This window comes from Myotis nattereri (genome assembly GCF_964212035.1).
Source record: "Myotis nattereri genome assembly, chromosome: 18".
Taxonomy (NCBI): Eukaryota; Metazoa; Chordata; class Mammalia; order Chiroptera; family Vespertilionidae; genus Myotis; species Myotis nattereri.
This window is the reverse complement of record NC_138093.1, coordinates 7,470,402-7,491,109: the sequence shown is the minus strand read 5'-3', so window position 1 is coordinate 7,491,109 and position 20,708 is coordinate 7,470,402. Positions and strand designations below refer to the sequence as shown.

Sequence of the window (20,708 nt, the reverse complement as noted above, 5' to 3'; positions counted from 1 at the left end):
GTACAGTAACATGCCATACAGGTTTATAGCCTAGAGGCAATAGTCTATACAATACAGCCTAGGAGTGTAGTAGGCTGTACCATGTATGTTTGTGTTGGTGCATTCTATGATGTTTATACAACGATATCACCTAAGGTTGCATTTCTCAGAATGTATACCCATCATTAAGCGAAGCAATCATGACTGTTATTACCTATGTATGTCTATAAACAATATATTATTGTTTTGCATGATTAAAATTTTATTAAATGGTATCATACTACATGTGTCTGTGGATTTTGAAAATAGGGTTTGGCATCCACTACATCCTTTTTCCTAGTGTACTTTGCTATATTGCCCTGGCTTTAAAGCTAAAAAACTACATTTTCCAGGTTCCCTTGCAACTATGTTTCTGGATTTGATTTGAATTCTGCTAGTCAAATGCATTCTTGTTACATTTGCGAGGCAGAATCAGAACAGATGTCTCCAGGTCTAGATACTGGCTTTGAGATTTTGAGAGGCAGGATATGTGGGATCCATTTTTATGGTGCTGTCATGTGGATTTAGAGCTAACAGCAGATGTTGGTAGCCTCTGATTGGTGACTTCCTTATTTTGATGATTATCTGATTTTGGCAACTTATCTTACTAGCTTTCTACTTGTGGCAATAGTGATATGATTATGGAGTTAAAGGCTTTCTTTCAAGTTATAGAAAGAGGATCAGTTTCCGGTGGTGTAAGTAGTGCTTTGGAAAGCTCCATGGGCCCAACGGAAAAAATGTTGGAGTCAAGAACCCATTAAGAGTGAGAGCTCTGGTAACAATACTGTTCTTTTGGGTTGGGATGCTAAAGGGCTGTGCTGTAGGACGAAGGATGAACTGGAGGCAAAGCAGTCCTCAAATGAACTGCAATCTAAAACATCTTGATCCTAGAAATATATCTCTGGAGAAAGATAATATCCTAGGCCTCAAATTCTTAGTACAGAGAAACAAATGGATGGAAAACACAGAAGAAAAGGAGTAGATACCATGGGAAGGCCCTGCCCACATTCAGTTAGAATCTCAAAGGAAAGGAAAGAGAGAATAGGGAAAACCAATATTTAAGACACAGTGGCTTAGTTTTTCAAAATTGATGAGAATTCTGTTTTGTCACTGTGATTATATAATCTGTATTTTCTTTTTTTTTTTTATCATTTAGCATGTAGATCCTTTTTTAAAAAATAATTTTTACTTCTTGAAGTATTACAAAGAGTATTACATATGTCTCCTTCCCCCGTTCCCTTGACATTCCCCCGGCCTCCCCTACCCCCTAGTGTCTTGTGTCCATTGGTTCTTTTTTTTTTAAATATATTTTATTGATTTTTTACAGAGAGGAAGGGAGAGAGATAGAGAGTTAGAAACATCGATGAGAGAGAAACATCGATCAGCTGCCTCCTGCACATCTCCCACTGGGGATATGCCCGCAACCCAGGTACATGCCCTTGACCGGAATCGAACCTGGGACCTTTCAGTCCGCAGGCCAGCGCTCTATCCATTGAGCCAAACCGGTTTCGGCCATTGGTTATTCTTATATGCATGTAAGTCCTTCGGTTGATCTCTTAAACCCCGCCCCCCCCCCAAACCCTCCCCAGGCTTCCCACTTTTGTTTGACAGTCTGTTCAGTGCTGCTCTGCCTCTGTATCTACCCCTGTTCATCAGTCTATACTGGTCCCCATTATCTGTCCCAACCTCACCGGAGTCGTCCCGACCTCACCAGGGCCATTCCGACCTCACCGGGGCCGTCTCAACCTCACCGGGGCCGTCTCGACCAATCTGTATTTTCTTAATAGTTTTTTTTAGCCGAACCGGTTTGGCTCAATGGATAGAACGTCGGCCTGCGGACTGAAGGGTCCCAGGTTCGATTCCGGTCAAGGGCATGGGCCTTGTTTGCGGGCACATCCCCACTGGGGGGCGTGCAGGAGGCAGCTGATCGATCTCTCTCATCGATGTTTCTAACTCTCTATCCCTCTCCCTTCTTCTCTGTGGAAAATCAATAAAATATATTAAAAAAAAATAAATAGTTTTTTTTAAAGATTTTCCTCTATCTTGTTGGGTTTCATCATATGTAGGTTCATATTATTCATCAAGTCTATATCCGTAGCTATTAACCATTGAAAGTTTTCTCTTTCCCACTCTTATCTTTTTCCAAAGTCCCATTAGATGTATGCTTGATCCTCCCATTCTAAACTCCAGGTTTCTAAACCTTTCTCTCATAGCTTCAGAATAAAGCTCTCTGCTGAATTCTGACTTTTTCAGATCTATCCTGCAGGTTTACTGTCTCTTTCCAGCTGTGTTCAGTATGCTAGTTAACCTATTATTAATTTCATTGAGTATACTTTTCATTTCTAGAAGTTCTGTTTCAAATCAATTAGTCTAATTAATGTTTAAAGTGCTTTTAATGCCTTACTGCTTTTAGCCATTTAAATATCCATATCCAAGATCTGTAGTGCTTGAGTATCTAATCCAGCTATGTTGATTGGCTTAGCTTCACTTACGGTTAATTGGTTCTTGATGTGTTTTGAAATTTTAGATTGTCAGTTTATATTTGGCAGGACTTTGCCTATGGGAAATCTTTGCTAGCAAGATCAAACATAATATATCTTTGGAAGAACAGAGGTTTCCCACAGACATTGCCCCGCCAAGCATAAGCTCACACAGGCCTGTAATACCATGGCACTAAGACTTTTTGTGATAATGTCCTGAGAAGATAATGTCCATTGGACAAGTAACACTAAGAAACAATTCCGTTATTTGAAAGCTTGGTGTAAAGGGTGGAAGTGTTTGTTGTTGGCAGTGGTGGGTGGGAGTGCTTTATTGCTGACATAGCTGACATACTGTTTTAATTTTATATCCTTCAGATACTCGGATTTGAACTGCATTTTGGAATTCATCTACCCTTAAAATGCCACCAGCAGTTGGCGGTCCAGTTGGATACACCCCCCCAGATGGAGGCTGGGGGTGGGCAGTGGTATTTGGAGCTTTCATTTCCATCGGCTACTCTTATGCATTTCCCAAGTCTATTACTGTGTTCTTCAAAGAAATTGAAGAAATATTCCATGCCACCAGCAGTGAAGTGTCATGGATATCCTCCATCATGCTGGCTGTCATGTATGGTGGAGGTAAGTACCCACAAAGGCCTGCTGTTTTGATATTCATAAAGCAGACAGAGGCTCTGTATTAGGTCACTTTTTTATGTCTCATTCAGTGAGGTGTTTTGAAATGTCATTGCTTGAAGCTTTATGTTTAGAGTCACATTTTCATTCCTATTAGCAATGACAACCTTTGCTGTTAGTGCCATAGTAGTCTGAAACAAAAGAGAAATTGTGATTTGCTCCTATGCAGTATCATTGAGCTTTAAAAAGCTCTCAGAAAAATGACACATGCACAACTGATTTTTTTTATTGTTCTCCTCTAGACTCTTAAAATATAAACAAAGATTTTTTTTAATTGATGTCGGAAGAATTAAAATAAATCGAGTTAACTTGAATAGCTAATTCAGAGTCTCAGAAAAAACACTTTTCATGGTGTTAGAATTAAAGAAATGAATAAAATCTCCCTCTGGTTCCTTGTGATAATATAGTCCTGAAAGCAGTTCAGCTGCACCTTAAGCTTAGTTTTGTCACCCCCTCCCTTTCTGTCTTCGAAATGTGAAGAGTAAGTTACTGCTTACTTAATAACATCATTTAAAATATTGTTTGTTTCACTTTGGAACACCAAATCACAATTTAACATGTACAAGTCAAAACCTACCATAGTAGTGAAAATATATAGGTACTTAGTAAGCAGAGATTCTAAAGCCAAATGTACTTATTTACTGGGATTGACAGTGTCTCAAGTTGCTAATTTAGGCAAGCTTTCACTTTTGATAATCTTATTTTCGGTGGCTGTTTAGTACCTCAGATTATTTTCATATGTAGCTCTATTTTTTTCTTTTTTTTTTATCTTTATTATTGAGAGTACTAGAGGCCTGGTGCACGAAATTCGTGCCCTTGGGTAGGGGTTACCTCAGCCCAGCCTGCACCCCCTCGGGGGATGCCCAACTGAGGGTTTAGGCCAGTGATGGCAAACCTCTGATACATGAACTCAGTTTTTTGGTTGATTTTTCTTTGTTAAATGGCATTTAAATATATAAAATAAATATCAAAAATATAAGTCTTTGTTTTACTATGGTTGCAAATATCGAAAAATTTGTATATGTGACACAGCACCAGAGTTAAGTTAGGGTTTTTCAAAATGCTGACATGCCAAGCTCAAAAGGTTTGTCATCACTGGCTTAGGCCCACAGGCATAAGCGGCAGGCAAATATCTTTAGTGCTGCTGCAGAGGCGAGAGAGGCTCCCGCCACCACTGCTGCACTCGCCAGCCATGAGCCTGGCTTCTAGTTGAGAGGCACTCCCCCTGTGGGAGCACACTGACCACCAGGGGGCAGCTCCTCCATTGACCGTCTGCCCCCTGGAGGTCAGTGCGCGTCATAGTGACTGGTTGTTCTGCTGTTCAGTCAATTTGCATATTAGCCTTTTATTATATAAGACTAGAGGCCCTGTGCACAAAAATTTGTGCACTCGGGGGGGGAGGGAGCGTCCCTCAGCCCGGCCTGTGCCCTCTCGCAGTCTGGGACCCCTCAAGAGATAACGACCTGCTGGCTTAGGCCTGCTCCCGGGTGGCAGAGGGCAGGCCCAATCCCTAGGTGCAGCCCCTGGTCGGGCTCAGAGCAGGGCCAATTGGGGAGTTAGGGCGCCGCCACCTGTCATGTACAGAGCAGGGTGGATCGGGAGGTTGCGATGCCACCCTCAGTCACGCTCAGGGTAGGGCTGATTGGGGGGTTGGGGCACTGCCCCCTGTCACACTCAAGGCAGGGTCGATGGGGAGGTTGCGGCGCCATCCCCTGTCATGCACAGAGCAGGGCCAATCAGGAGGTTGGGGCGCCGCCATTGTCACACTCAGGGCAGGGCTGATGCAGAGGTTATGGGTCTACCCCATCACACACAGAGCAGGGCCCGTGGAAGGGAGGTTGGGGCGCCGCCCTCTATCACCCACAGAGCAGGGCCAATCAGGGGGTTGGGGTGCCGCCACTCTCACACTCAGGGCAGGACCCAATGGGGAGGTTATGGCTCTACCCCGTCACACACAGAGCAGGGCCCGTGGGGTGGGGGGGGGTTGGGGCACCGCACCCTGTCACACACAGAGCCGCAGGGTGATCAGGGGGTTGGGGAGTTCCCTCCTATCAGGCACAGAGCAGGGCTGATCAGGGGGTTGGGGCACCTTCCCCTGTCACGAACAGAGCAGGGCGGATAGGGAGGTTGTGGCCCCGTCCTCTGTCACACACAGAGCTGCAGGGTGATCAGGGAGTTTGGGCGCTGACCCCTGTCACACTGATCCTGGTGCCGGCAGGCCTCTCAGCTCCACTGATCCCAGTGCTGGGAGGCCTCGCAGCTCCGCTGATCCCGGTGCTGGGAAGCATATTACCTTTTTACTATTAAGGATAGAGGCCTGGTGCACGGGTGGGGGCCGGCTGGTTTGCCCTGAAGGGTGTCCTGGATCAGGGTGGGGGTCCCCACTGGGGTGCCTGGCCAGTCTGGGTGAGGGGCTGAGGGTTGTTTTCAGGTTGGCGTGTGACTGAAGCTCCCAACTGCTCCTTTTTTTCTTTTTTTTTATTCTGGGCCAGCTTTAGCTCTGGCTCCAGCTCTGAGGCCTCTGCTGCTGAAAGCAGGTATCTGGTTTGTTTGGGTTCTATAATCGAAACACTGTATCAACTCCAGCTCTGAGATCCCGGCGGGCTGAAAGCAGGTTTCTGGGGTTCTGTTTAGCTTCTGTATTTGTAACAGTGTTTCAAACTGCAAGCTCAGAGGCCAGCAAGGCAGGCGGGGAACATTGGAGTCCTCCGTCATGTTAGCTTCAAGCTGCCTGGATGCAGGCCGCCATTTGGCTGGCAGTTAATTTGCATATCTCGCTGATTAGCCAATGGGAAGGGTAGCGGATGTACGCTAATTACCATGTTTCTCTTTTATTAGATAGGATTACAGATGTTCCCCTTCTCTTCATTTCCCCCTCTACCAGGTTCCTGCCCCACCCCAGGCCTTCTTTACTTCTCTAGTTATAGGGCTTTTACTCAGCCAGATTTCAGGCGATTTTGAATGATGCCCATTGTGTATTTCAGTTGTATTTTTTTATGTGGTTGTGGGAGGCTGCGAGTACCAGTGTTTACCTATGCCACCATTTTGGTTCTCTCTTTTTATCATTTGAATCTGTAGCTCTTTTTTTTTTTTTTTAAATATATTTTATTGATTTTTTACAGAGAGGAAGGGAGAGAGATAGAGAGTCAGAAACATCGATGAGAGAGAAACATCGACCAGCTGCCTCCTGCACATCCCCCACTGGGGAACTGCCCGCAACCCAGGTACATGCCCTTGACCGGATCGAACCCGGGACCTCTCAGTCCGCAGGCCGACGCTCTATCCACTGAGCCAAACCAGTTTCGGCTGAATCTGTAGCTCTTTAATATCCAATATGAATATTCTACATTTTAACTGTTAAACCTGAGCCTTACGCTTCTAACCTGGTGTCAACTTTACCCCATTTTTATTAAGCACTATGCTTGGTATTTCACATTATATATAGTAGGTTGATTATTACCTATTACACACTAGGTTAGGTGTTGTGATCCTGTTTATAATCCTGTTGAGACAATAACATAAACTCACAAAACATATTAAAGTACTTTTTTTTGTAATATGTTTTTATTGATTTCAGAGAGGAAGGGAGAAGAAGAGAGAGATAGAAACATTAATAATGAGAGAGAATCATTGATCCGCTGCCCCCTGGGGATTAAGCCGCAACCCAGGCATGTGTCCACTCTGGGAATTGAACCGTGACCTCCTGGTTCATAGGTCAGTGCTCAACGACTGAGCCATACCGACCAGGCAATTATAGTACTTTTTGAAAATATAAGTTTAGAGAAATGAAAAGGAACCTTGGACATTGTCTACTTTTCTGAGGGCAAATAATTTTGGAGGCCTTGAACTCCCATCTGCCAGGATTTCTAATCAGGTTTTGATTATGATGGCTTGAAAAATTGGTATAAATATTCTCCAGAGGTACTCCCGTTGCTTTGTGTATCTTTAAGCTGACTACACACCAGAGGTTTGCTGTTGCAATTCCGAGCTGCCAAAGAGCTTGAAAACCACTTGCATTTTGCATCAAAAGTAAGTGATGTCAGTTCTACTCATTGTACATGACACTTTCTTTTGGGAAAACAGTTCCTTCTTTGTCCTCACCCAGAGATAACTAGCACATTTCCCTGAATTTTGTTATAATAGGACTATGAACTGTACCCCTCTCTTTTTCTAATTATAGCTAACTGGGGCCATCCTTCCTGAAATAACTCAAAAGACAAATTGCCTATCATGAGTCTTGTGGCAGAATTTTTACTAAATGGGTTTTTTTGTTTAGATGGGCTCCTAAGTAGTATGTCCCCTAATAATTATCATAACTTTTACAAGGGCCATAATCCTTTAATTTGTGCATTTGGGCCACACCCACCCTAATATGTTTTGAGCTGTGAGTGGTTTAGTTTGCTTTTCTTCCTTTTCTTTAATGCTTTGGTTCATAGATACATCCTGATGCTTGTTAGAGTATGTTTTATAGGAGAGGAGATCTCAGTTGCCTACTATTGTTTTATTTATTTCCTTGAATTGTTCCTCTTTTTTTCTAAAATGAAAAATGTAAATTTACATGTTTTCAGTTTTACGGTGATGTCATCTTAACATTTCCCATCTAAAATACTGGAAACTGCCTTGGCCGGTTTGGCTCAGTGGATACAGCGTTGGCCTGCGGACTGAAGGGTCCCAGGTTCAGTTATGGTCAAGGGCACATGCCCAGGTTGCAGGCTCAATCCCCAGTGTGGGAGCATGCAGGAGGCAGCCAATCAATGATACTCTCATCATTGATATTTCTGTCTCTCTCCCCCTCTCCCTTCCTCTCTGAAATCAATAAAAATATGTTTTTTTAAAAATAAAATACTGGAAACTTTACAGCATTAACTTATACTTCTCAGAGTCAACAGCGTGGCAATATTTTATTCTTTCATCTTACACAAGCTGTAAGTAAAAATTATTTCCAAACCAGCTGTGGCCTAATATTTGCATGAAGTGACTTAGGTCAATGAAAATTTTTGTTTTGTTTTGTTAATCCACATCCAAGGATATTTTTCCATTGAATTTTAGAGAGAGTGGAAGGGAGGGGAGAGGCAGAGAGAGAGAAACATCGATTTGTGAGAGACACATCGATTGGTTCCCTCCAGTCCCAACTGGAGCCAGGGATCAAGCCTGCAACCCATGGTACATTTCCTTGACGGGAATCAAACCTGGGACTCTTCAGTCCCCAGGCCGCCACTTTAGCCACTGAGTCAAACCAGCTAGGGCAATGAAAACTTCTTTATATACATACTAGAGGCCCAGTGCACAAAATTCATGCACGGTGGGGGGGGTATCCCTCAGCCCAGCCTGCACCCTCTCCAATCTGGGACCCCTCGAGGGATGTCTGACTGCCCGTTTAGGCCCCATCCCACCGAGCAGTTGGACATCCCTCTCACAATCCAGGACTGCTGGCTCCCAACCGCTCGCCTGCCTTTCTGCCTGATTGCCCCTAATCACTTCTGCCTGCTGGCCTGATCACCCCCTAACCACTCCCCTGCCAGCCTGTTCGATGCCTAACTGTCCCCTGCCGGCCCGATTGCCACTAACTGCCCTCCCCTGCTGGCCTGGTAACCCTTGCTGGCCCAGTCACCCCTAACTGCCCTCCCTTGCAGGCCTGGTCCCCCCCAGCTGCCCTCCCCTGCAGGTCTGGGACCCCCTCAACTGTCCTCCCCTGCTGGCTTGATCACCCACAACTGCCCTCCCCTGCTGGCCATCTTGTGGCCATATGTGGGCGGCCATCTTGTGTGTTGGAGTGATGGTCAATTTGCATACTACCTCTTTATTGTATAGGATTCTTGGTTGAGCCTGAAGTCTGTCCTAGCAGTCAGTTACCGACCCAGCACCTTAGAGAGACTTGATCCTCTGAAATACTGGGATAGTAAAAGCTTTTCTTTCTTCATGCGTGTTTACTATGTGTATATATACATGTATTCATATGTATGTAGGTATGTACATACTTACATAATTTGAATTTGGGTTCCCTGCAGCCAGAGCCTGTTCTGTTTTTGCACCATTCCCGAGGTACTGCAATACCAGGTCAATGCGTGGAGTGGACGGAGCAAGCTCCTATTCCATCTCCTGCTCCAAAAATACATTTACTATAAGGTCCTCAGATGGAGGACATATCAGATATTAAACTTATAAGAACATACTACTCTTGATCTTAGCCAAAAGGCCTGTTTTTTTAATCTTATAACACCATGCTGCGATTAAGAATAGTACTACTAGAATAAAGTAACTGCAGAATCTTCCATAGTATTTATGGAAATAGAATATGTTAACATATGATCAATAGTATTTTCTGAATATATACATTCTATATACAGTATGTTTTTAAAAATAGACTTTACTATCTTCTAGGGCAGGGGTGGGCAAACTTTCTGACTCGAGGGCCACAATGGGTTCTTAAACTGGACCGGAGGGCCGGAACAAAAGCATGGATGGAGTGTCTGTGTGAACTAATATAAATTCAAAGTAAACATCATTACATAAAAGGGTACGGTCCTTTTTTTCAATAGTTTTATTCATTTCAAACGGGTCGTAGTTTGCCCACGGCTGTTCTAGAGAGACAACTATACAGTAAACGGAATAAGGTCATAATTTACTGTGCGGATAGAATAGAAATATGATTTGTCTGTCTTCTGCTTTATAAATATAGAATCATGTAATGGGAAGAAAATGAGCCGGATTTGAAACTTGGGACACACCAACTTTGTGACTTGCATGTTCCATTATCCCCTTCCCTACAGCTGCATTGCAGTGACTCTTTCCTACAGCTGCATTGCAGTGACTCTTTCCTACTTACAGTCATCTACCTTCACCAGCCAGACAGGTTATGGTGTTATGTAAACAAAGCTGTCATTTCCACAAGTTCATGTCCAAGAAGTAGAGACATAAGTATTCTTATAAATATAAATAAATGAAATTCAATGAGTGTCACTCAGTGTGTAATCAGAAAATACTGTTAGTGTATGTGAGTTGTGTTGTAGCTTTCAAACCATTGTTTGCTTTGGATAAGACTTCCTTATAATTAAGACAAATTTGGAAATGAATTACAGATTATACCTATGTGTAGCAAATAAGAAGAGGCCATTTGATTTTTGTATTAAAAAACTGATACATAAAATGCATAAAATCTTTTTTTTTCTTGATCCTTAATACTTCACTTTTTATTTGGTTCCTTCACTCACATTAAAAAAAAAAAAACCCTGATTTTTTTTTTTTTGGTATGTATCTATTCAGCTGAAGAAATTTAATCTGGTTTTCTTAGATAACACTCCATTTCCTATCTTCTTGAGGCATTACACCAAAGGATATTTTGACCATTATCTGAGTTAATTTTCTCCTACAAGCTTTTTTACTCACAGTATTGTCTAACAACACAAAACAATAATATAGGCAAGGAACCAGGTTAACTCTCTAAAAGTCATAATCAGTTCAATACCTGAGACATCTAGATGTCATTGGGAACAGTTCTGTTTTACATTTAGCTGTCCTAATTACAAAACTTTAAACTTGAAAAAAAAAAAATTATGTACTTTGTCTGTTTTTTTCTTTTTTCTTTTAATATATTTTATTGATTTTTTACAGAGAGGAAGGGAGAGGGATAGAGAGTTAGAAACATTGATGAGAGAGAAACATCAATCAGCTGCCTCTTGCACAGCCCCCACTGGGGATGTGCCCGCAACCAAGGTACATGCCCTTGACTGGAATCGAACCTGAGACCTTTCAGTCCTCAGGCCGACGCTCAATCCACTGAGCCAAACTGGTTAGGGCTGTTTTTTTCTTTTTAAAAAATATAAACCACATCTACACTAATAAAAGACAAAGATGCTAATTGACTGTACCTTTGCTATGCCCCCAAGCCATGCCCACCAGCCAATCAGAGCGACTATATGCAAATTAACCCAAACAAGATGGTGGCCAGCAGCCATGGAGCTGGAGGAAGCTAAGCTTCCCGCCTGCTCTGGCTGGCTGTGGCCTCCGCAAAAGGCAACAAAGTTTCAATTATAGAAGCTAAATAAATCCCAGATAACTGCTTCCATCCAGCCTCCACTGGGAGCTTGGGTGGCTGGGGGCCGTGGCCAGCCTACAAACAGCCATCAGCCCCTCACCCAGCCTGGCCAGGCACTCCTATATAATAAAAGGATAATATGCAAATGGATACTAACAGCAGAACGATTGGGAATGACTGGTCAACTATGACACACACTGACCACCAGGGGGCAGATGCTCAATGCGCTCCCACAGGGGGAGCTCTGCTCAGCCACAAGCCAGGCTAACTGCTGCCAGTACAACGGTGGTAGTGGGAGCCTTTCCCACCTCCTCAGCAGCGCTAAGGATGTCCAACTGCAGCTTAGGCCTGCTCCCCGCTGGCAAGTGGACATTCCCCGAGGGCTCCCGGGCTGCCAGAGGAATGTCTGACTGCCAGCTTAGGTCCAATTCCCCAGGGAGCGGGCCTAAGCCAGCAGGTGGTCATCCCCCGAGTGGTCCCACACTGCAAGAGGGCACAGGCCAGGCTGAGGGACATTCCCCCCCCCCCCCCCGCCAAGTGCACAAATTTTTGTGCACCGGGCCTCTAGTTTATCATATGTAAATAATGCTCTGAAATCATATCATCATATCCGTGTGTCTGTCCAAAATTTAAAACAAAGTAAACTTACAAAATATATGTTGGTCGTATCCTAGATACATCAAGAAGCTTATGAACATCCATTACCAAGGTATTTCCAGCCTGTTCTGCCTTATAAGAGAAAGATTAAGGATCTAGTCGTTTATATTTTAGTAAAATTCCATCCAGAATATCCAGATACAAAAGAAAGCAATATTCTTACCATTACCTTTTGTTGTATGTTTATTTTGGAGGACTTGTCACTTAGTGTCATTAATGCAGTGGTTCGCAACCTTCCTAATGCCATGGCCCTTTAATACAGTTCCTCATGTTGTGATGACCCCCAACCATAAAATTATTTTCGTTTCTACTTCATAACTGTAATTTTGCTAGTTATGAATCGAAATGTAAATATCTGATATGCAGGATGTATTTTCATTGTTACAAATTGAACGTAATTAAAGCATAGTGATTAGTCACAAAAACAATATGTAATTATGTGTTTTCCAATGGTCTTAGGCGACCCTTTCTTCTGTGCCACTAAATGTTTGGTCCTTTCTTAGGTCCTGTCAGCAGTATCCTCGTGAATAAATATGGCAGTCGTCCAGTCATGATTGTTGGTGGCTGCTTGTCAGGCAGTGGCCTGATTGCAGCTTCCTTCTCTAACAGTGTACAGGGGCTTTACTTTTGTATTGGAGTCATTGGAGGTGAGTTGCTGTTGATTCATTTTTAAATTCCTGTGATAACAGGTGTTCACTGTTGAATGAATAAATGAGTTGAGATTATTGCATCCCTTGTCCTAAGAATAGTCCGTAGTAGTAAATGTGTCTTTAATTTTCATCTCTTTATTAGAAAAGTATTTTTATATCTTTGTGTTTTGTTTTTGTTTTAAAGAAAATGCTTATTGACCACTCTTGTATTGACCACTTTTGACTTAAGAATAATGCATGAGCCCTGGCTGGTTTGTTAAGTAGCTAGGACACCGGCCCCTTGCCGGGAGCCGGTCCATACTTGCTGTTTCAAGGGACCTGGAATATATGGCATACTGTTCTTAATATGTTTGCTCACCTTCTTGGCACTATGTGTTTTAACCAAGGTCTCTGAGAAAGGTTGTTTCCCCAGGTAGGGATTTTCCCCTGAAGTTAGGGAGGGAATAAAACCTCTTAACTAAGTGCCAGGCGGGTAATTAATCACTTTAACTACGAACAATCATGCTTAAGCTACATAATCTTTACTCCCTGGAATGGAGATAAGAAACGCCCTAACCTTTGGAATAGAGATTGATAGGATTGGAATCAACTGGTATAAATACAGATGTAACAACACAGAACTGAGAAGACAGAACTTAGAAGACAGAACCAAGAGAGACAGAACCTAGGCACAGAACTTACACAGAACGTTCTCTAGAGACAGAACTTCGCTGGAGAGAACATGGCAAAAGATCCTGGACAGAAACTGGCCTCAGAACCTAGAGACAGAACCTAGCGAGAGAACATGGCAAAAGATCCTTGACTGAACCTGACTACAGAAATTGGCAAGAGAACCTGACTAGAACCTGGTGACTGAACCTGGCTGGAGAACCTGGACAGAACCTGGCTGGAGAACCTAGCGAGGGAACATGGCTACAGAACCTGGCTGGAGAATCTGGAGAACCTAGCAAGAGAACATGGACACAGAACCTGGCTGGAGATCCTAAGCAGAACCTCTCTGGAGATCGAGACCAGAACTTGGCTGGAGATCCTGGCTAGGCCGCTGATGAACTGAATGCTGCCTCCTTGTTATTCCTTCTTCGCCGACTCCGTCCACACCTTTGGGGACCCCTGGACCCGCTGGGGCTGGACCCCGGCAGCCCCTCAGACCAAAGGGTGAAGGGTTTGATTCACCCAGTCAAGGGCAGGTACCTTGGTTGCAAGTTCTCCAGCCCCGGTAGGGGTGCATGTGGGAGGCAACCAGTCAAGGTGTCTTTCTCACATCAATATCTCTCTCTCTTACACAGACAGTAAGTAATGATGCTGAGGTTTGAAAGCGCATAGTCTGGTTTTAGAGCTCATACTTTAAACCACAATACAGAATGTCCTCCAATAACAAGGATCTTTGTCTCCTTCATTACTTTATATGTTTATTTTATTTGTCTGGTTAAGTAATTCCAAATATCTCTCTGACATTTGTTACAGTATGTGATTCTTTTTCCCCTCTTTCTTAGGTCTTGGGCTTGCCTTCAATTTGAATCCAGCTCTGACCATGATTGGCAAGTATTTCTACAAGAAGCGGCCATTGGCAAATGGACTGGCCATGGCAGGCAGTCCTGTGTTCCTTTCTACCCTGGCCCCCCTCAATCAGGCTTTCTTCGGTATCTTTGGCTGGAGAGGAAGTTTCCTAATTCTTGGAGGCTTACTACTAAACTGCTGTGTGGCTGGATCCCTGATGCGACCAATAGGGCCCCCCCCAACCAGTGCAGAGAAATATCAGCCTTCAGAAACCATTGAGGAAGCTGGAAAGTCTGGTTCAAAAGTGGCAGGTGATGCAAATACAGATCTCATTGGAGAAAACCCCAAAAAGGAGAAAAAGTCAGTATTGCAAACAATTAATCAATTCCTGGACTTTTCCTTGTTCACTCACAGAGGCTTCTTGATATACCTCTCCGGAAATGTGATCATGTTTTTCGGACTGTTTGCTCCTTTGGTCTTTCTTAGTAATTATGGCAAGAGTCAGCATTACTCTAGTGAGAAGTCTGCCTTCCTTCTTTCCATTTTGGCTTTTGTTGACATGTTTGCCAGACCATCTATGGGACTTTTAGCCAACACAAGGTGGATAAGACCTCGAGTTCAATTTTTTTTTGCTGCTTCTGTTATTGCAAATGGACTGTGTCACATGGTAGCACCTTTGACTAACAGCTATGTTGGGCTCTGTATTTATGCTGGAGTTTTTGGGTTTGCATTTGGGTGGCTCAGCTCGGTATTGTTTGAAACACTGATGGACCTCGTTGGACCCCAGAAGTTCTCCAGTGCCGTGGGATTGGTGACCATTGTGGAATGCTGTCCCGTCCTCCTGGGGCCACCACTTCTAGGTATAGTATGTCTCCCTACCTCCACGGTTCTGTTCATATAAAACAGGCACGAAGATTGAGAAGGGTTTAGAAAGCAGAGATCACTGAGCCTTTTGCTGGGGGAGAGCAGGTCTTTCTCATTTCTGTGTCCTCAGTACTGGCACAATTCTTCGAGTAACATCATTGCTCAAATACAGACTTGAGTTAAAATGAACCATCAAGCGGAAAGGGGAGTAAAACATTTTTAAAATGATGCTGTTTCTTAAAATGTTTTCTTTTTGTAAAGCTTCCATGCTTATTGTAAGAAAATATGTAAAATACAACGCCACCTCTAAAGCACTGGTGGTGATTTCATTTTAATAATGGAGTTTATTTTAGTAGTAATAATTAAAGTAATAGTAGTAGTAGTAGTAGTAGTAGTAATAATAATAATAATAGCTACCATGTAAGCTCACCGTGCACTGTCCTATATCTTATATCTCACCAGTCTATGAGGTAGGGACTGTTAGAGTTCCCACTTTGTCAGTGAAGAAAGAGGCTTTTAAAAGTGAAACAATTTGCCTGATTACACAGCTAGTAATTGAGTATGTAATTGGGAAACTATTTCCTTAAGTTATTAAATGTTTCATCTTTTAAATCAATACATAACACATAGTAAAAAAAATTTTGGCTCTTTCTGAAAAGATGTAACTCCTACTTCCTTCCACGATACCCAATCAGTTGACCAATCTTGTCAGTTTTCACTTCCTAAATTTCTAATCTATACACTTTCTCCGTGTCTATATATCTCTTATCCATAGTTCCTATCTGAGCTGCTCCAGTAGCCTCCTAACTGGTCTACCTATATCCACTCTAGCCAGCCTTCAATCTGTTTTCTACTCGACAGACAAATGCAAATCTGCTATTTCAGCCAATTGGAACTCTGCAGTTGCTTCTCCTCTTCTTAGGGTGAAGATCAAGTTCCCTTATGTGGCCCACAGGCCCCTCATATGGGCCCGCCCACCTTTCTCTTCAGCCTCATTTCCTACCTACTGGCCTGTGCTCTCCTCCAGCAGCCTGGCCCTTCCCCCTTCCCCTCTTGCGCCTGTACTTTCGCCCACCACTGCTTTTGCACTCACTGTTCTCTGCCTGGATCCCTACCCGCCCCCTCTCTGCCAGGTAACCCCTCCTCCTGTCGGTCTGGGCCTACTAGTTTACTCTTTAGGAGAAGCCTTCCTGACCCTACCTACTGGTCCTACCCCGTTTTCTGCTTTCAGCCCTCCTAGTAGCACTGGTCACAGTTTATATGATTACTTGATTAACATCTCTCTCCTCCACTAAACTGTAGATATTATTTCCTTTGCCCACCTTTCTCCTCGGGGCCTAAGAGACCCAGTGACTGGTGTATGGAAAGGCTCAGTAAATACTCCGAGTGAATAATGCCCTGAGTTAGGAAGCCATGTAGCAGGGCTGGGGAACATTCTTTCTGCCAAGACCCATTTGGATATTTATGGCATCATTTGTGGGCCATACAAAATTATCAACTTAAAAATTAGCCTGCTATATTTAGTCAAACATTTAACTAACTCACCCCTAATGGCAGGGCCAGACCTAATGATTTCACCAGCCTTATACGGCCCGCTTGCAGCTGGACGTTCCCCACCCCTGCCATATGGAATCCTATATTTGAATTGGTTACATGAAGTCCTTCATAGGTGTGGAGTAGGGTTTTTCAGAGTTTATTCCTTGAGATGCCAATTAGATGAGATGCTAATGAATTTTACTATAACAAGGATTTCATGGCCAAAAAAAAAGTTTGGAAACACCAAGTTAGATTTCTTTACTGCAGGACCTTGCAGAGCCGTTGACATGCTAACTTGCATTGTGCAGTTTTAATAAGAAAGAATAAGATATGCCATTTCCCAAAACTATCTGGCTTTGGAAACACCAGGAGGTATCCTGCAGCACAGAGGTTATCGTTGCAGCTTCAGTCACATGTCCTGGGTTTAAAGCTAACCGTTAACTAACTCTGTGACCTCGGACAAGTTACTTAAGTTTTCTGTGCTTCAGTGTTTACATTATACAATGAGAATGATGGTAGAATCTGCCTGCTGCGAGGAATAAGCACTGAGAATGATGCAAAGGTATTATTAACGTTTGGTCATTTTTTTTAGGACAAGTCTTCATAGGAATGCTTTTTGGGAAGTGCTGATGTCAGAGAAAGAGCAGGAGTCTGCCTGGGAGACTGAAATTAGCTCTGTGACCTTGGGCAAGATTCCTAAACTTTCTCTTTTTTTTAGGTTTATTTATTGATTTTAGAGAGTGAGAGACATCAATTTGTTGTCCCACTTATTTGTGCGTTCATTGGTTGACTCTTGTATGTGCCCTGACCAGGAATCAAACCTGCAACCTTGGCGTATTGGTACAACACTCAAACCAACTGAGCTACCTGGCCAGGGCTCTTAAACCTCCATTGCAACAATTTTTTCCCCCAATATGTATTAAGAAAACTGATTCTAGGTGATCTCTAGTTCTTTCCCAATTCAAATATGCCAAGATTTAATTATTTTCAAGTTGTTAAAAATGACAGTATGCAAGGCCAGCCAAAATCAAGCATGACATCATAAACAAAAGGTCAGACCACTTTTAGCAGTTTCTTTTTAAACTAATTTGTCACCGTGGGCTATTTGAGAATTCGGTTGACATCTTTCTGAGTAGGTCCTTGAGTTTTATTTAGAAAAGGATATTACTTTTATCCACATAACTGTTTACTGGTTGGTGTTTTCAGTGTGTTTTTTTCTTTTTTGACACCTTTAGGTCGTCTCCATGACATTTACGGAGACTACAAATATACGTACTGGGCCTGTGGCATAGTTCTCATTTTCGCAGGCATCTATCTCTTCATTGGCATGGGCATCAATTATCGAATGACTGAAAGAGAAAAATTGAGGGAGCAGGAAAATGAGAGTAAAGAGGAAGAGGCCGGTGTACAGGTTGAGACGCCAAAAACAATTACCAACACAGCGGAATCACCAGAGCAGAAAGGCACCGAAGGAAGCCCCAAAGAGGAGGAGAGTCCAGTCTGAGCCTGTGTGGCTGAAGGGTAAATGGAGCAGCTTGTGACCCAAGATATCTGAAATGTTCTACTGGCCGTAATCTCCCAGTGGTGCTCAATGCAAATAGTGGACATTCGTGTGGAAATCCTACCAGGTGTTCCTTGATGGAATTTTTGTTTCACTCCTTACCATTAGTCCAAATTTAACATGCCATATCCTTTGAGGAGGGAGTGGTTGGGAAAGAATGAAGGGAGAAGTCGGGTAATTTTTTTTTTAATCTTAGCTTTTAACAGTGTCATGAAGATTATAATATGTGCCTTAAGTTTTAGTCTTTAGAATCTTCAAGGATCCTTAACTTTTCAAACCACGCTGCTGAATTCATCTATTTTAAGTGTTCCATTACAAAGAAAAATAACTTGATCGAAGCAAATCTAAAATTTAAAACTAATCTTGCTTCAGTGTTATTTGTAACATATTGTCATACATTATCACTGAATGACTGAATAGAAATCTTGGCTGAAAGTTGGGGGTTTTCTAGACTCCTAGCTGAAATATTTTCCTAGCATCAATATTTGCCTGGCATGTGTACCTGCCTGCTATATATATATATAGGAAACTTAAGGCATAAAATTTTGGAAATATCTTGTCTTTCTAGACACATTGTACTCATCAACACCCCATCTGGTTTCTCTCCTTAGGATGTTTATTAGAAGTTCTTGATTTTATTAAATAACTATTTCTGCACCCCTTTTCAAAGACATATTTTGAGTGCTTATAGATCATTGTCCCTTTTGAGATCACTTAGTATTTTTTTTCCACTGTAAAAGTTAGTATTAAAATATGCAAAACTATATGTTTGTGCCCCCTTAGTAAATCCAACGTCTCTAATTAAATGTAGACAGATATTTCAAACAGCAGCTGAACTCAGCTTAGGTTTTTCTAAAACTCAGTTAAACCATGAGACTTAGAATCTTTTTGTTACTGTTTTTCCTGGAATTTCCCCTTTGATTCATAGTGGCTCCACTCATAGCTACGTCTAGCTTAGAGCTGTGTGTGAGATTCTGGTTCTTTGTGTGCTTCATTGTTTTTTGTTGTTGGTTTTCTTTTTCTTTTTTCTTTTTTTCATGTTTGCTGGTTTAAAAGAGCCAAAGAGATTTGGCCCCAAGCAAACTGGATAAGATTGGAAGGGAAGTTGCTGAGTGTTTTTAGTTCAATAAATAACTCCTTTTTTTCTGAGAAGTTTCTTAAAATTATGTTTTCGTTAGAATTATTGGACACATTCGTAAGACACATTTTCACCACGTAAACCTAAAAATTTTGTGACTCATTTCACTTATTTGAAAAGTAAAGAAATGGATTTAGTGTAAGGATAGAAGGGAAGACGGACCAGAATGAAAATGAAATATTTTTTAACCTAATATCTTTTAAATTGAGGTAGAACAATGACATTCAGTGACTTATATATTGTATTAAATGTATTTTAAAATATTGTTGTAATTGACAGAGTGAAAGTATAGATAAAAGCCTTGTGTAAGAGGCTGGCTTTTCCAAATAAACTTTTTTTTCCTTTTTTTTTTTTTTAGAAATGTTTCTTCCTCCAAATGTTTTATTTGAGGAAGACATTATTGTCTTTATTTTCATTATTAAGATACCATTTGACCCTTGCTAATATTAAATTAAATCATTTGGCTTATGTGCTTTGAGCTTTGTGTATGTGGCTTATTTTAATTTTTCTCCTTTCCTCATCTTTACTTAAAGGCTAGCAAGAGAGGAATTTTGAAACAACCTCTCTGAAAGCATCCAGAGGAGTTAACCGTAAAGACGTAATGAAAAGCCCAGTCCTCCGCCTGAGTGTCATGACGGATGGAGGTGGCGTTTATGGGAGAAGCTTGTGACTGCTGGCAGGCTTGGCTCTAGTCTGGACTCTGCCATTTTCCATGGACCCGAGTCCGTAACTTCTATGTGCCTCTTTCCCTTCTGTAATAACGAGGATCACTGTCAGTGAGGGGACAGTAAAGGAAATGTCGGGAGGGGAGGGGAGGGGAGGAAAGATAGCTGAAGCAGATGTATAGGAATCTTTTCCCCATCCCAGTTGCTGAGCTACACCCACACATAAGCCCCTGCTTATTGGTCTTTGGTCATTCACTGCATCTTGTTAGTGAAGGGAAGGGTTTACCATGCAGATTAACCAGCACTTATTAGCAGGACGGGTTCTGAAGCTGCTGTATTCAGAAGCAAGGGCTAAACACGGGCTCAAAGCCAGACCCAAAGCTTTATCAACCCAGTCCAACGCTGACTTTCTCCCACTGAAGACACAGGCTTAAGGGATTGCATTAAGATCAGCTTTGGTAACAGCCAACACTAAAACCCACTGGGCCTATTCTGTGCCATCTATTGTTCACAAGCAGCTAGTCCTGTTACAGTGTTGCCTTAAATAATGAGGCAGCTAGGCTTTCTGATCCAGTCTGTTGCCAACTGCCCTATGTGGGAACTAAGTTTATTTCAGTTCACACAGTTTCAGCGCTGCTTTTGGGAAAGAGATGTACACACAGAGTACCTGCCTATCTCTCTTTCCTCTGCCCACTCCCTCCGAAAGTCACAGAGGGAACTCGTGCAGCTCTTCCACAGCGGCAGTGCCCAGAAAGCCGCAAGAGTCGCGCTGAAGCAGGCTCCCAAGTCAAAGCTGAAAAATATAAATGTCTGGGTTTTACCTTCCCTAACAAATGGTTCCCAGTATAATAAACTTCACAGTCAGTGTGTCCCCTTCCCCTGTACAGCCCCCACCACACACACACACACACACACAC

At 42.6% G+C, this 20,708-nt stretch overlaps 1 protein-coding gene across 2 annotated transcripts in view; it reads left to right on the top strand.

Annotated features, from left to right (window-relative positions):
• SLC16A1 (solute carrier family 16 member 1) overlaps window positions 1–19,604 on the top strand; it is a 42,380-nt gene extending 22,776 nt beyond the window's left edge. For both annotated transcript variants that reach the window (XM_081113067.1, XM_081113066.1), the window contains exons 2-5: window positions 2,874–3,134; window positions 12,384–12,527; window positions 14,024–14,887; window positions 17,663–19,604. In XM_081113067.1, the coding sequence (XP_080969193.1) occupies window positions 2,918–3,134; window positions 12,384–12,527; window positions 14,024–14,887; window positions 17,663–17,931 (1,494 nt within the window). In that variant the 5' untranslated portion in view covers window positions 2,874–2,917 and the 3' untranslated portion in view covers window positions 17,932–19,604. The remainder of the gene's footprint in view (window positions 1–2,873; window positions 3,135–12,383; window positions 12,528–14,023; window positions 14,888–17,662) is intronic.
• The last annotated feature ends 1,104 nt before the right edge of the window (window positions 19,605–20,708 follow it).